This window comes from Cyprinus carpio, chromosome B2, assembly GCF_018340385.1.
Source record: "Cyprinus carpio isolate SPL01 chromosome B2, ASM1834038v1, whole genome shotgun sequence".
Classification (NCBI taxonomy): Eukaryota; Metazoa; Chordata; class Actinopteri; order Cypriniformes; family Cyprinidae; genus Cyprinus; species Cyprinus carpio.
This window is the reverse complement of record NC_056598.1, coordinates 6,483,433-6,500,030: the sequence shown is the minus strand read 5'-3', so window position 1 is coordinate 6,500,030 and position 16,598 is coordinate 6,483,433. Positions and strand designations below refer to the sequence as shown.

The 16,598-nt window shown below is 37.1% G+C and overlaps 1 protein-coding gene across 3 annotated transcripts in view; it reads left to right on the top strand.

The window, feature by feature from the left end:
* The first annotated feature begins 1,316 nt into the window (after positions 1 to 1,316).
* LOC109111118 (structural maintenance of chromosomes protein 6-like) overlaps positions 1,317 to 16,598 on the top strand; it is a 34,438-nt gene continuing 19,156 nt past the window's right edge. The window contains exons 1-17 of one of the 3 annotated variants that reach the window (XM_042717882.1): positions 1,317 to 1,467; positions 3,098 to 3,232; positions 3,378 to 3,495; positions 4,211 to 4,316; positions 4,403 to 4,539; positions 7,414 to 7,475; positions 7,572 to 7,652; positions 7,739 to 7,840; positions 8,021 to 8,140; positions 8,523 to 8,621; positions 9,213 to 9,359; positions 9,450 to 9,538; positions 9,639 to 9,803; positions 10,803 to 10,981; positions 11,253 to 11,454; positions 11,792 to 11,906; positions 12,014 to 12,174. In XM_042717882.1, coding sequence (XP_042573816.1) covers positions 3,101 to 3,232; positions 3,378 to 3,495; positions 4,211 to 4,316; positions 4,403 to 4,539; positions 7,414 to 7,475; positions 7,572 to 7,652; positions 7,739 to 7,840; positions 8,021 to 8,140; positions 8,523 to 8,621; positions 9,213 to 9,359; positions 9,450 to 9,538; positions 9,639 to 9,803; positions 10,803 to 10,981; positions 11,253 to 11,454; positions 11,792 to 11,906; positions 12,014 to 12,174 — 2,015 coding nt within the window. In that variant the 5' untranslated portion in view covers positions 1,317 to 1,467; positions 3,098 to 3,100. The other 2 variants (XM_042717884.1, XM_042717883.1) reach the window with 2 other exon arrangements.

The window sequence follows — 16,598 nt, the reverse complement described above, 5'->3', positions numbered from 1 at the left end:
GCTGTGTTTTTAATCTGGTTTTAAAATATGGATTGTAGTCCAAACGAGTCGTTCGTTGTAGTTTTTGAAAAGTGATTTCTGTTAAATAAAATATCTCCCTTTGAATTGAAATATTTTTTTATGCTCAAACAGCAACATTACAGACTAACTAAAGTTGAAAAAGTGTTAAAGCATAATAGCACCCCTTTAATGCTTGTAAAATCAGTTTCAGTAGACTGCACGTTAAAAGACTTCATGTCTTCAAAGGACTGGTTTAAAATAAAAATGTGTTCAATAGCGTCATCTAGTGGAGACTGCAGGCACTTTGATGAGAAGCTACTGACATTCAATCTGTACACACATTTTATACACTCATTTTTACCAGTTTATATATTATATTGTATTATATATTAGATTAGATTAGATTTCAATTTATGGAGTCACCTGACCAAACGTGTTGCTAAATACACTAGAAACTGTAAAAAGTTTTTTAAAGTAAAAAGTTAAAGTTGTTATTGAGCAATTTTGGTGGTTATTTGGAGTATTTTAAGAACTCATACAAAATCTTTTACAAAACGATTTAGAATGTATTCGGACATTGGCTCTATATTTATATATAATTATATTAAAATATTAATTATTTAAAGTTATTATTGGGCCGTTTTGGTGGTTATTTTGAGTATTATATATGGGTTTTGTGGATAATTTCAATATGCAAATAAAATAAATAAATAACCTAAATAATCCCTATATCGTACACATGAACAAATTTGTAAAAAAGTAGATAGATTTTTTCTATTAAATAGATTTTCTTTTTTTATTAGAAACACTGATCTATAATAGAAAATATTTATCCTTTGCTAAATTTAAAAAATAGTTTATTCACATGGTTCACACACTTTTTTGAATTTCCATTACTTCTTTATGACACACACTCACAGTTTGTGATTTAATTAATGCATTAGGATGTTTATGAAAATACATTTTGAAAATACATTAATTTTTTTAACCTATAGACATAATAAATAAGTATTTTTCAACCACCTACCTCACTTTGGGTTAAGCTACTTTTTGTATATTGTGGGAAAACATACAGTAGGGCATGTTTTCTTGGAATGTAGGAAGCAGAATGCAGGAAAAATGGCACTTTTTGATAAATTGGCAAAATTTGGAGTTAAAGTGTTTTCTGTTACTTCTTTGTTTGGACACAGTGATAAACATAAACTGATCTCTGAGGTTGTTCTTCAGTTCTTGCATAATACAAGACATTATATAAGAATTTAGTTCAAACTTTGACCTATGGAGGGCAGTTATACACCCAGTAGAGTCTACATTGCCGGAAAGAAATAAGAAGAAGAAGAAGAAGTAGAACCGCCTACCTCTTCAGTTATCTGATTGGTGGAGACAAGCCGGAAGTTGCCTGACGCCATCGCGCTCTGTGAGCAGTCTTGGGCCAAAGCGCGCGAGGATCTTCAGCGAGGTTCACTGGTTTGTTCCGTCCGTTTCACACACTTGACTTTTGACATAAAAGTTGACGAAAATACACCATAATCACTTACATATAGCTTCCGCTTGTCTGTTTTACACGTCTGCAGTGGTTTTAAGGAACGAATTGTATCAGTTTTTAAAGTCTGTCGTCTGTCTGCTAACATTTTAGCAGAAAGCGAATTTCAGCGTGACTTCAGTGTTTATGAAACCTCAGTAAGTTAATGTTGAGACGTTACCTGCTCAGTATCTCACAGTAAATTCGCTGTATTAAAGTTCCCGAAGTGGCCTCTAAAGCGATGTCTCAAGTGGTTTCGTTTTCATGTTTTGATTTCATTTGATTTAACGTTACGTTTCATTTTGCGCTCAAACTGTAAGTAGCCTATGATAAACTGACTGTTAATGTTGAATTGTGTTACTGAATATCTGATCGTTCGCTTTACGACGTTTCTGTGTGAACGGCCGTGATTGCATCAGTTATGTCACCTTTCCTTTTGTGGTTTTGTCTTGGTTTCTGTGATCGTGATCAGTTTTGTCAGGTCTGTGAGACAAGGACAGCTCAATGTCAAATCAAAACCAGAACAATACCAAAACACGCCAGTCTATGTTATGCGTTTTCAGATTTCTTTTTTTCTAGGCTTACTGTGCAATGCAAGTAACTGCATTAAACATATACGGTTTCTGCTTACACTGTTATCTATAAATTTGCCATGTTATAATCAGAACCACTGTTGATTTGTCTGTTTTCTTAGAAGATGGATCCAGCCTACATGCTCTGGCTATTGGTCAGACTTTCTTATAATAATCCTCAAACCACATGACAAACAAAACAGCAATTTAAAAACAATCTAAACTCAGTCCACCTTTGCTATAACAAATGTTAAATTTGTAATCTTGATCGTGACAGCTAAAAGGAAAGCACAACTTTTTATATCACAATTCAGATGCTTTTCTTGCAATTCATCTTTTTTCATAGAACCGCAAGATATAAACTCAGAACTGCCCAGTTAAAAAGTCGCAATTTCCTTTTTCTTCTGTGGCTGAAACAGCAAGTGAGAAAAAAGTCGGATATATAGAGAGAAAGTTGCAATTACCTTTTTAATTTTTTTTTTTCTTGAAGGACATGAGTTTATTTATTATAGATCTTACTGTAAACAGTTTCATTTTTGTTTATCAGAATGTCATGACTGGGCCGTTCTCTGGTGATACATGCAGGAATTCTCCAGTCATTTAGTCCACTTAAACCCGTCCGCATGAACTCGCATTCATCTGCTTCCATATTTGGGTGCAGTGCCCACGTTTCAAAAACTTTTTGACAGCCGATGCCTCAAGCTTAGTCTCTGCCCTGCATTTGTACTTTTCTGATCATAGGTTACACTCAGATCTAATACAAAATAAAAGATCTGTTTCAACTTTAAGTGGTTAGATTGATCTAATAAGATTTGGTGTTAATTTTTTTTTTTTTTAAGCTTAAACTAGAGACTTTATTTGCAACAAGACAAGGAATACATACAAATGTACAAATTCCCACTTGTTGTTTAACCTCCTATTAAGTGACGTGGCAGTGTAATGACAATAAAGGATATAAATGGCTGTGTGTTTATTGTGAAAGATAAATGTTTGATGTTTGTAGGAGATGTCGAAGAGAAAGAGCAGTAATTCAGGGCAGACGCCTGATAAGAGAAGCCGGTTGTCTCAACCCGAGGCCTCTGAAGAGGATGAAACGGGCTACTTCAGTTCAGGAGAGGGCTTGAGCACATCACAGAGTGTAAGACTTTCACAGCACAGTACAACTGTCTTTACTGCTAATTTTTGCTGTAAAATACTTTGTGTAATACCTTATGCATATTCTACATAGACTTTTAATTGAGACATCCCCATACACGATCTACTGTATGTATGTGTGTTTTCAGGTCACAGGTGAAGTGGGCATCATAGAGAGTATCTCTCTAAAGAACTTCATGTGTCACTCGATGCTTGGTCCTTTTGCATTTGGTCCAAACGTCAACTTTGTCGTAGGAAACAATGGAAGTAAGTCCTCCTCCATATTTAATTTTTTTTTAGTTGTATGAAAATAGATTTTTCTGTGCGGTGTAAATTTCAAAAACCTGAGTCATGGCAATGTTTTACCTGAATTGTGAAGTTTTAGTAACTGTTCTAGATTCGAAATCAGGACTACTTGTTTGAATCAGTCTGATGATTCCTCCATTGAATGAACTCATTGAACCCATTTGATGTTGAAAATAAAGAATCATACATGTTATTCACTCTTTTTTTAAGTCTTTCATTTAGCCTTGACGGTTTCTTCACCCGGTTTTTTTTTTTTTTGAGAGTGAAACAATGTCACTTGTCTTGTCCAATATAACAGCAAAACATTCAGCCTTGTATAGTGCTAACATAAATGTGTGGCATAACTTAATAATCAAAGATTTAGTTATAGTGGGATAAAAGGGATAGTTCACCCAAAAATGAAAATTCTGTCACTAATTTCTCACCATCATGTTGTTCCAATCCAAACCCATAAGACCTTTGTTTATCTTCGTAACACAAATGAAGATATTTTTGATGAAATCCTAGAGATTTCTGACCCTGCATAGATAGCAATGCAACTGATATGTTCCCAGACCCCGAAACATCAGTAAAACAGTCCATGTGGCATCAGTGGTTCAAAAGCAGTTTTAGGAAGCTACGAGAATACTTTTTGTGCGCAAAGAAAACAAAAATAACAACTTTATTTGTGTGTTAGGTGGAAAAAGTGCCGTGCTGACAGCTCTGATTGTAGCCCTGGGCGGTAAAGCTCTCACCACTAACAGAGGCTCCTCACTCAAAGGATTTGTGAAGGAAGGAGAGAGGTACGACACACCTATCTGGATTTCTCTGCGTGTAATCACAGTTTATTTATAGTCTCTCACACTGCTTTTGTTTCTGATATGTTTAGTTCTGCAGATGTGTCCATCACTCTGAGGAACAGGGGTCGTGATGCGTATAAGCCAGACGTGTTTGGCCAGTCCATCACTGTAGATCTTCGTATCTCCAGCGAGGGAATACGGACATATAAACTAAGAAGCAAAACAGGTATACTTACAAATAAAGATCCTTTTCACCTTTGGGTACTCTCTTACTTTGGGTAGTTTATGATTTACTTACCCTCATGATGAATTCATGTATCATTCTTTCACTCATTTTTTTTTTAATATTGAAAGTAGAAAAATGAGAAAACAGCTCCTTTTTTTTCCTCCTAAGAAACGAAAATCAAGAATAGAGCTTAATTTTTCGTTTTTCGTTCCGGGGTAGAAAAATGAATAAACGGCTTGAATATTCGATTTCTACAGATGGGCAGGAATTAAATGCCCCTTCCTGTTAATTGGTCAGCCGAAGAACAAACCGTGCCTTCATCAGTTCTTCGGCAGTTCCGCGAATAATAGTCCTCCACTGCTGCAGGTGTATGGTTTCTGCAACTACATTTCATCTTATATAGCTAGACACAATCCGTTCTGGGGAAGAGTCTAGACAGCACTTTCTTCCAGAGAACTGGCACTTTGAGTTTGCTATAGCCTACCGTATTTTCCAGACTGTACAGTAAAGTCAGGTTTTTGATACGTGCTGTGATTTATTCCAAAGTGACTTATATGATACATTTAACATCAGATAATCTGAATGTAGACGTCTAAAAGTAGATACGTCAAGTATTTGCTGTGTATTGGTTCATGTATGTGGCGTGTGCCAAAAAGATGCTCAACAGACACGCTAAATCAGCATATTTTGCCGTTTCTTTATTTTTCAAAAGCATGACATTTTGTTGTCATTTTGAACGTGCACAAATAAAAATATAAATTTTTACCATACGACTATAAATGACAGTGTTAGTTGTAGTAGTAGCCCTTTATTGTCACTGGTCACAGGTACCAGCGAAATTAGCCATCAACCTGTCCATACATACAATATGACAAGGGAGTAGACAGGACAGGAAGACAGGGGATTGAGGAAGAAATACAGCATAACATGAGGGAGGGGAGGAGAAAAAAACATCCCCCAGACTATGCTCCTGTGGGGAGTACAGTGTGGGAACAGGAAAAAACACCTCAGCAGCATAAGCACATAATCAGCACAGCATGAAAAACACACGACTTGCAACAGGGCAAGGGGAGTGGGGGGGTGGAGGTAACCCAGCACAGGCAAGCAGCCATCCGGTCCTGCAGCCATTCTCGGCGCTGGTCACAGACCTGCTTAACAGACTGGCGGTACAAAGCGGCGAAGGCGAGGGATGGGGGGGTGGTGGGGGTGAATGCATATCTTTATATGTGCGTATGTGTGTGTGTGTGTATGTATGTAAAAGTTCTTGTATGTGTAGGCCTGGAGTTTCGCTACTCCTGGCATCAAATCTAGGTGCCTCAGTCTGCAGGATTGTCATAGCGATACACAGCAAGTTGCCATGGAGACAGCCTTGATCAGGTCCCAGACAGAGTCCATAATCAGCAGGTGTCTGTGGAAGTGGGGGGAGGAAGGCAAGAGTGTCTCACTGCAGTGCTCTTCCGGGGAGTTGTTGTTCCAACAGCGGCCTTGGCTGAGGCCAGTGCTGGTTGAGGGGAGCCGAAAGCAGATAAGATTGGGATTGTTTGGTCTTGGGGCGAGTAGCCGCATTCCAATTTACACGAGTACTCTCTTAGTCCATTCTGGTCTCCGAATCGATCCATTTGCCTTTGCAAAGCCGTGAGCTTCTCCGTGATGTTATCCATATTGCGGTTAATAGTCCCAGTCTCAGTGCTGACCGCTCTGCCCACTGCTTCAATCATGACGGGCAGCCTTGTGAAGCTTTGGAAAAATCCAAGTGAACATCAATTATTAGACCTATACTTAATATTAATTAAATAAATTAATTAAACTCAGCAAAAACTAAGTTATGATTGCATATTAGACCTATACTTAATATTAATTAAATAAATTAATTAAACTCAGCAAAAACTAAGTTATGATTGCATATTTCCTGTACATTTCAATACTGGTCTGCATTTGACTGTAGTCGCGTTTGTCTGCTAGGCTATTTAGTTTACTGAGTTTATTTAACCCATTGAACATCGGAGCTGTGTGAACTAGCGGGGTAAATGCTCACCTTGTTCTAAAGGCTTATTACCTTCGTTTTTTGAAATGCACACACACTAGGGCTGGGCGGTATATCGAGTTTGTATGATATTTTGATATTTTCTTCACAAGTGATTCGATACGAGGCAATACCGTTTATCGATATACAGTAGTTTGATGCGAGCACATCTGAAAATGTAGTGGAGGACACAGTGGAGAAAGTGCATATTCCAATTTGTTCTAAACATGTGACAAGCTTCATATTAAAGGGGTCATATGATGTGATTAAAATTTTTCCTTTCTATTTGGAGTGTTACAAGCTCTTGGTGCATAAAGAAGATCTGTAAAGTTGCAAAGACTAAAGTCTCAAATCCAAAGAGATATTCTTTATAAAAGTTAACAGTCAACCACGGCCTCCTAAAGCGACTCGTTTTAACATCGCCCCCACATGTCTACGTCACGATGTGGGAAGATTTGCATAACGCCACCCAATTGTTCACGTAAAGAAAGGAGTAACTTTTATTCTCGCTGTTGCAGACCGCGCCATGATGTGGAGACGCTGTGTTACGTTGTGAATGCGAAGCTACTTTTTTTGGTCTTCTGAAAGAGGACACAACTAGAAATCAATGGTTAAGCTGTATTTACAACACTGTTCCAAAACAGTTCAACCCAAATATTTGTGTGTTTGCAATGCATTTTATGTAAGATGAGGACTGTTTCCTAAACCAGTGACCTACAATGCATCTGTGGTACAACGGCTGTTTCTATAAAGTGGAGCAGTTCAAACTTTGCAAGAACAGTCTGGCGCTTCTGACTCAGACTGTAAATACGTTTTCTACATTTAAATAATTTGCCACTGATGATTCCCAGGTCACTTGGTGTCATCAAAAAAGGAGGAACTGATCTCCATTTTGGATCACTTTAACATCCAGGTATGGCTAAAGATCCTCTCAATTCTCTAAATGTTTGCTAACAAAAATATTTAAATGATCTGTTTTGATTTATCTGATCGTTTTTTTCATACTCAGGTGGACAATCCGGTCTCTATCCTAACTCAGGAAATGAGTAAACACTTCCTCCACTCCAAAGGAGAGGGTGACAAATATAAAGTGAGAATTCATGTGTGTTTGTGCATTTGTTTCTCTCATAACAAATACAAACTTGAAATTTGCTTTGCTCTTTTTTTTTTCTTTAGTTTTTCATGAAGGCTACTCAGCTTGATCAGATGAAAGAAGATTACAGCTACATCATGAAGACCAAGACCATGACCCAGAATACCGTGGAGAAGCACAGGGAGGTGAGTGCTGAAATAATCACATTTACATAGTGGTTTATGTAACGGAACTGAAATTATGTATTGGATGGAGCATCTTTGGAAACAGTATCTGATTGGATTGATAGACTAGAAGCTCTTTAAGAAGGCAGTTTAGTTTTCTTTCACTCTCTGATTTCTGGCACACCATTTCTTCTCACACAGACGCTACAAGAGCTAAAGAGAAAATACCATGAGAAAGAAGAGCGTTATAAAAGTCTGGCTTCACTTGATGAAATGCAGAAGAAGTTGGATGAGCTGAAGAATCAGATGGCCTGGGCTCTGGTTAGGAATCACTGCCAGCGTAACATGAGCTCAAATCAAAATGAACACAACAATACTATCATTTCCTAATCAGATTTTATCACTTTCATATTATTATCATATAATCTTTGTAAAGGTAGACTGTGGTTTTTATACTTTTAAGCGCACATTTATTTTGAGTTGCACTTAATGTACAGCCTGATTGACAAATGAATGGATTTTTTAATGATTCAGTCAGAATGACTCAGAATTCATCTGTTTTAATCAGTGTAAAATATCATTCACTGACTGAACCTGAATCATGAATTATTTATAGTTCCCATCTCTAGAAGATCACATGCTTCAAATATCTCTCAACCGAAGATTGTGACCTAATACTGAAATGTATGTCCATGTACATCAGGTGGCGGAGGTGGAGCAGGAGGTGAAGCCAATGAGAGAACGAATCACAGCTGAAGAGAAGTCAACTGTCAAATATGACCAGAAGGTGGAAGAGTGGGAGGTGACTGAATATTATCTGGAGTTTCTGTGGTCCAGTTTCCAGTTTCATTTTTGTGTTGTATGAATTTTTGGCTAGAATGAGACTGATGACTTTAAATCAATCAAAATCTATTTTGTTGTTGTTGTTGTTGTTGTTTTTTTTGTTTGTTTTTACAGTTTAGGGGCAGGTTTAGCAGAAATGCATTACTCCACAGTATAGATTCAGATTCAAGTAGCTTCATTGGCATGGGGAAACTTTGTATGTGATAAGAGATACATATGAAATATGGAAAGCGGGGGGGCACGAGGACTGGAATTGGGAACCGCTGGATTAGACTATTTGCAACAGTAGGCCATTTGCTAGGACATTGCAAGCAAAAATTTGCTCTTGGCCACAGTAGATCACGACTTTCGCACCATTGATATTCTAACTCATATACTGCCATCATTCAACAACCCATAAAGCTTTTTGCTGTTATAACAGAACTCTGTTGGGATATGCACAGCCAGCAGCCCTAGTTACTTTATTGAAGAAAATACTTAGTGAAAATCTAATCATGTTTGATTCACAGTAATGTGTAGTGTGTCTATTCTGGGTTTTACTTGTTTGTAGGGAAAAATTCAGGAGGCCAACAGGATATTGGGACAGTTGCAGGATCAGCTGGAGGGTGTGACGCAGCGGATGCAGCAGCTGCAGCCACAGTGTGCTGAACTGAAGAGCCGAGCACAGGCACGCAACCGAGATCTCAAAGCCGCTGAGGTGCGCAATCACAACACCATAAGAAAGGAAATAGGAAACTTTATATTCTCAATTCTCAGTGCTTATTTTTTATCATTTTTCTTGGTTTAGGCTGGTCTTCATCGTAAAAAGACTAACTTGAGAGACCTTGAAAAGGATAAAGATCAGCTTAACAAGCGGATCCGAGAACTCAAACACAGGTACTTCAGAAGTCTACCGAGAGGAAACAACGTTACGTAACATTATCCTTGTACCATTTCCAGCTGTTTCATTTTGACCCAACCCCTCCTCTCTGTCCAGCATAAGTCAGACGAACTCAGCTGACACTCATGCTCGTGTGGAGAAGATGAATCACATTCAGGCTGAGCTTGAACAACTACATTTCCAGGACTCCACTCTGACTCAGCAGATCGATCAGTTTAAACAGGCCTGTGCTGCAGCTAAAGACAGACTGGGCAAAATGAGGTTAGTGCAGTTGTTGGTGAAAGTCTTTTCTATATACAGGGGTTCCACTATGATGTTTAGAAATATCTGGGAATTTTACAATTTTCATGCCTGGAAATCCCATTGGGATTTTTTTTTTAAGTTCTTGATTAAAAGGTTTCAAGTTTTGAACCAAACCAGCTATGAGGATGAAATGGGAACATTACAAACTTCAAATTAAAGCAAAATTGTTTAAAATTGGACAAAAAGTCAAAGGTACAAGACTGTTTGTACACAATGGCTTTAATGAGAGAAAGAACTACAATCCTATGAAGCATTGTGCATGCCTTAATTGAATTAAAATTGGTGGAGAAATATGAAACTATTGATTTAAAGGTGCTGATTATACATATGGAGACAAAATATTTTACATTTATTGCAAAATATGAGTGTTATGCATCGGGATACTGGCTCTACATCATTCACAGTGCTTTATGGGAGTTGGTGGCACTAAAGTGTTCTTTTGCTGTGTATTTTACAATTCTCTGATAGATGGAGATTTCTCTGCAGAATCATGGTTCATGTAGGTTTTCACTAGGATTTCTGCTTTTGAAATAATGCTGCTTCATCAGAAGCGTATACCATCAGTTAACCACGTCTGTGCTCACAGTAGGTCTTAAAAAGTCTTTAAGTTATAATTCAAAATTAATTGAAAACTGATTTTTTTTAGTTCTGAAACAAGACTGTTCCACTCTATTACTGGCACTGATAATGGGAAGTCCCAGCAGATTCTCTTGCTTTCATTTAAATTCTGATCGCATAATTCATAAAAAAAAAAAAGGTTCCGTAATTAAAATAGGAAAAAGGTAAAAAAAAAAGAAAGAAAAAAAGAGAGAAGCATTTCACTAGTGGTCCCAAACTTCTGGGTTTACTGGATCTTAAATGTGCAACAAAAATGTCCTTGTTTCTAATTCTTATTTTATTCTTTGACCTGTCTCACTTTGTCTACCTTGCAATCTTCCTTTTCTTTTTATTTTGTAGCCGTGAAAAGCAGGACCTGCTGCGTGCGCTGGAATCTAAACGACGTGACCTGGCTGCAATGGAAAGCAGTCGAGATAACAGACTTTGTCGCTTTGGTGAGCATATGCCAGCACTGCTACGGGCTATTGATGAGGCTGACCAGCGGGGTCTGTTCAGAAAGAAACCTGTTGGACCGCTCGGTAAGTATCCTGAACCTCAGAATTCAGATTCAGGGGGTTAAAATTAACTTTTAAAATAAATTTGATTTTAAATTTGATTAGTCATCAACACTTCTGCAGAAAAATAGGGCAGTCACTGGGCAGGGATGAAACTTTCTGGTGCCCATGTGTTCATGTACACAATGAAATCATCTATACTTTGAAAGGCTATCCGTTTTGTCAAAATTTAAGTAAACTTTTGGCTTTAGGAGAAACAGTGTTGTATGGATTTTTTATTTTATTTTGTTTCTAGGATTCTGTATTCGACTGCGGGATCCAGAGCTGGGTCTTGCAGTGGAGTGTTGTCTAAAGGCTCTGATGTTAGCTTTCTGTTGTGATAACCACGCTGACGAGAGAGAGTTACAGAGAATCATGAGTCGCCACTTCCAGCAGGGCAGACGACCTCAGATCATCGTCAGCAAATTTACCAACACGGTCTATGACGTCAGGGGCAGGTAGCTAGAGATCACCTTACCTGACCCGATAACTCATTTAGTTGTTTTCTGGTTTCTGCCTTATTTTAATTATTATCTGCTAGTTTGGTGTCATTGTATTAAAAGCTATTAATAAAATGGTAAATCCACATTTACCAGCTGATCTAAAGTTATGTAAAAAGTCCCACTTGATTGTTTTTTAAATGTCATTTAGAAAGTTTCAGCATGTTGGTTTCTAGCCAGAACTTCACATCTTTGGTTTGTAGCCAGTATAAGTTTATCTGTCAAAGCATAAAATAAAATGTGTATCATTGAAAAAAATTAATTAAAAAAATTTCCTTTTTCTATTGGTTTTCAGGGCTGTCGATCATGATGATTATCCAACTGTGCTCAAGGCCCTTGAGATTGAGAATCCAGTTGTGGCCAACTGCTTGATTGACATGAGGGGAATTGAAACCATTCTGCTCATCAAGGTAAGACCATGAGGAGGCAGATGAGCATTTCCCTGTTTGATCATAATGTGTTTCCACATTCTGTGAAGTGTAGAGCCCTGTTTAATTCTGCTTTGATTTTCCCACAGAACGCTAAAGATGCGAGAAGGGTCATGCAGAGTGAAGCCCGACCACGCAACTGCCGGGAGGCCTTCACGCGTGAGGGTGACCAGGTCTACTATAACCGTTACTACTCCTCCGAACAGAACAGAGCACTCTACCTCAGCGGAGATGTCGAAGAGGAAATCAGGTTTGAAAATATGAAATGCATTTTTGAGATGTCTGGATTCTTTTCAGTGCATGGCAAAAAGAAATCAATTGACCATTCGCAAAGACCCACCCACCCTTAGTTACTGTTGCTATCCCAGACAAATAATGACGCTCTCACTCTGCAAATCATTTTCTCACGCAGTGAAAAATACATTGCATATCAAAGAGGAAACTGACAACACAAGACGTTTACAGCAGAGCAGGTTGCTTCTGGTCTGGAACAAGGTCTCAGGACTCTCAGGGTTCAAATTTTGTCATTTTTAAAGAAATTTAAACAATAAATACCGTTCTGTGGCTCTTTAATATTTTGTGATTTATTGCTCTAATGCCTCAGTTCAAACACGTGAACCGATTGTCTTTTATGTACTTAAAGCACAAAATAAATATGAATTAACATCAGAACATATATCTACTCTCGTGTCTGATTTGTGGTTAAGGCTAGAAGGGATACAGTTGTTGGGGTAGGTGTAGACGTTAATAAAACACAATCTAACCACCTTTTTCTGAATGCAGAAGTCTCGTTCGACTGGAATGGTGCTTTACATTTCCAGTCTCTGGTGTTTCTATTCACATTTATATATTTTCTTAACCGACAATATAAGATGGAAACCTATGAAAATGGTTTTAAAAAGACTTCCATAGTAGCTTTTTTTTAATATCAAAGTCAGTGTGGACCAGCTACTTTTTGGTTACCCACTTTCTTTAAAATATCCTCTTTTGTGTTCAGCACAACAAAGAAATTAATACAGGTTTAGGACAACATGTGCGTGAGTAAATAATGACAGAAATTTAATTTTTGGGTGAACTATACCTTTAACGACAGTCGGCTGGATGTTTAGTCTCCTGTCCCTTTCAGAGCTGCATGCATCTAAAATACAGGAAACGTGACCGTTTTTTTCCCGCCTGTTTAATGTCACTTTAGACATAACCATACTGAGTCTATGTGTGAACCTTGTGTGTTTAGACAGTATTAGCACAAAAGATAACTTAGTCCAGTAATCAGGCGCTGTTTTTAATGCTCCGAGCTCAGAAAAAGCACACGTCAGAACAGCACGCAAATTAATGTTTAACCAGCAAGGCCTTGAAGCACATGCAAATAATGCACTTTTGTGATTGCAAATAAGTGCAGTGTCCTTTTGAGTGTAACTCTCCCTCCAAGTTAACATTTGATGTGAATTTACAGTATATTGAGGCGAAGGCAGCAGAACTGCAACTGATGCGCTGTAGCACGATACTATGATATTTCTTTAAAAGCAGACCGTGGAGACATTTTTTATCGTCCACAATCAAAAATCATCATATTGCACACCCCTATTTCACACTCAGTATTTTAACTTATAGGCTGCAAATCTGGACAAATCTGGTGCTCAAAACAAGTACTCTAAAGGAATTCCTTTAGTTCATTGCCATTACTGTGGCAGCCAACAACAGCACAGCTTAACCCTGCGCACATTTTTATATTTAAAAAAAGTTTAAATATAAAAACTGAAAATGTTTTATTTCAGTCTATCTTTTTTACCCCGTTTTAACATGGATTTCTATGGAGACCGGCCGTAGCTGTCAGACAAGATGGCGGATAGCGACGACGACATAATATCCGCGTTCTTATTGGTCAGATTGGCTGCCAATCAAGCTCTTTGCGAACGGTCAATTAGTTACCATAACTTAGGTCTTTAGTTTTTCTAAATCTTTAACTTGAGACCGAAATTTCTACATGCAACATACAGTATTTTGACCTAAAGCATGGGGCCTAGTGGCAACACTGCCTTGTTTTACAGTCATAAACCGATAAGATGGAAAAACAACAGACTACTTATCATATAATTGGAGTCACTTTCAGAATGATTATTTCCAGCTGATGAATGTTAAAAACATTGACAGCTAAACAAAATCCAGCCGACTTTAAAAAAAAAAAAAGTCAAGCATTTAAAGCAGCATACGACAGAACAGCAGTTCACAATTGTAAACTGATGGTCTGATGGTATGTCTGGTTGTGATACATCTTATCCGTAATATTAGTATCTGTGTAACATTGGAATCTCTTTAACTCTAGTTAACAACTTAGCAGCCATCTAGCAACAATTTAGAACACCTTAGCAGCATCTTTTTTTTTTTTTTTTTGCCTAAAGAATTGTATTTTTCTTCAGCAAGGGCAAATTATATTGCTCAAAATGTGAAAATTAAGTCATTTATAATGTGACATTGTATTTTCAAATAAATTCTGATCTTTCAAGCTTTGTATTCATCAAAGAATCCTGGGTTTTCAATGTTGATAATAAATGTTTCGGTAACACTTTATAATAACTGCACACTATTAATCATTAATTAAGCATTAGTAAACAGATAATTCATCATTTATAAAGCATTAATAGACATTAATAAGCAGTTTATAAATACAGATATAAATGCTTTATTCTTGATTTAAAAGCATATCTATAATGTGTTTAATAATTTTATTGTCATACTTTATTCATGATCAATTTATCATTTCTCAGTGAAGAATAGCATTATTTACAAACCAGTTATTTAGGAGTTGCCAGTGATTCATAAGATCACAAGAAATTGTAAGTAAATGTAGTAAATTCAGGTAGTTATAAAGCATTTAGTAGTGGTCAGTTAACTATTTATGTGAGCTCATCTAAAGTAAGGACTAGTTATGCCTTGTAAAGCATTTATAAAGGATATTCAAAGGCTCAGTTATCTTCTAAACAGAAAAAGGAAACAAACTCAACACAGTGATACAGAACATAGAAATATTAACAGCCTTTTTAATCTCATTTGAAAAAGCTTTACAAGGCATAAATAGTCCTCACTTTAGATGAGCTCACAAAAATAGTTAACTAACAACTACATATGTTTTATAACTACCTGAATTAACCCTGAATTACAGTAGAAATACATGTTAATAAACCATTTATTAACACTCTAAGTAACTATTACGATATGTCTGAATAATAAGATGAATGAATGCACATTTAAATAGTTTATTAATCATTTACTTACAATTTCTAAGTGATCTTATGAACCACTGACAACTCCTTAATAACTGGTGTGTAAATAATGCTATAATTCATTTAGAAATGATAAATTGATCATTAATAAAGTATGAAAAACCAATTATTAAATACATTATAGATATGCTATTAAATCAAGTATAAAGCATTTATATCTGTATTTATAAACTGCTTATTAATGTCTATTAATGCTTTATAAATGATGAATTAACTGTTTCCTAATGATTAACTAATGATTAATAGTGTGCAGTTATTATAAAGTGTTACCTCACTTTTTTAACTTTAGTTAGTGTGTAATGTTGCTGATTGAGCATAAACAATATCTGCAAAGTTACAATGCTGAAAGTTCAATGCAAACGGAGATAGTCTTTTAAAATGATGGCAGTTGAATGCTTAGTTACAGCTGATAGGGACTACAACAAGCTTCTTCCTGGGTTGGTGACATCACAAACCCTGAAATGTAAACATAAACCCCATCCCCGGGAACATGCAACAAAGGGGTGAGGCCATGTTGTGCTTTAGGCCGTGTTTACACTAGTGCATTTCCGGAGTAGTGTAAACGACAGGTGTAACCGTAGCAAATTAAAATGAAATGCACTAGTGTAAACGTAGCCTTAGATAAGTGGAAGAGTTGTTGCCATGCTTTCAAAACTAGGGGTGCTCAAAAAAATCTATTCAAATATGACTGTATATGAGGTCACTGTGTTGAGACATGCTGAAGTCGCATTTGGTCTCAGACTGTATCGCATACCTTGTCAGTGTCATGCACTTGCTTAGCCCTTTGTTGTGATAAACAGTAAAGTGTGTTCAGCTGAATTCAATTTCCGTTTTGTCAAACGGGTATAAAAAAGGTTAGTATACCGAGGCAGCGGTCTCGACAACCCTCGTGTTAAAGGGTTACTCCACCCCAAAATGAAAATTTTGTCATTAATCACTTACCCCCAAACCCGTAAAAGCTTAGTTCGTCTTCGGAACACAATTTAAGATATTTTGGATGAAGACAGGGAGGCTTGAGACAGTCGCATAGACTGCCAAATAAATAACACTGTTAAGGTCCAGGAAAGTATGAAAAGCATCGTCAGAATAGTCCATCTGCCATCAGTGATTCAACCGTAACGTTATGAAGCGACGAGAATACTTTTTGTACACGAAGAAAACAAAAATAACTTTATTCAACAATTCTGTAATATTGTTGTTAAAATATGGCAATTCTGAGCAGCACGCAGATGGTAAGTACACGTAAAAATAAACGTATCCTTGTGCCGCGGCTGACACAGAAGAGTGTAAGCCACCTGCGTACAGCTCAGATTTGCCAAAATGGCGCTACGCTGATTTGGAGAGACACAGAGGAGAGGAATTGTTGAATTAAGTCATTAATTTTGTTTTCTTG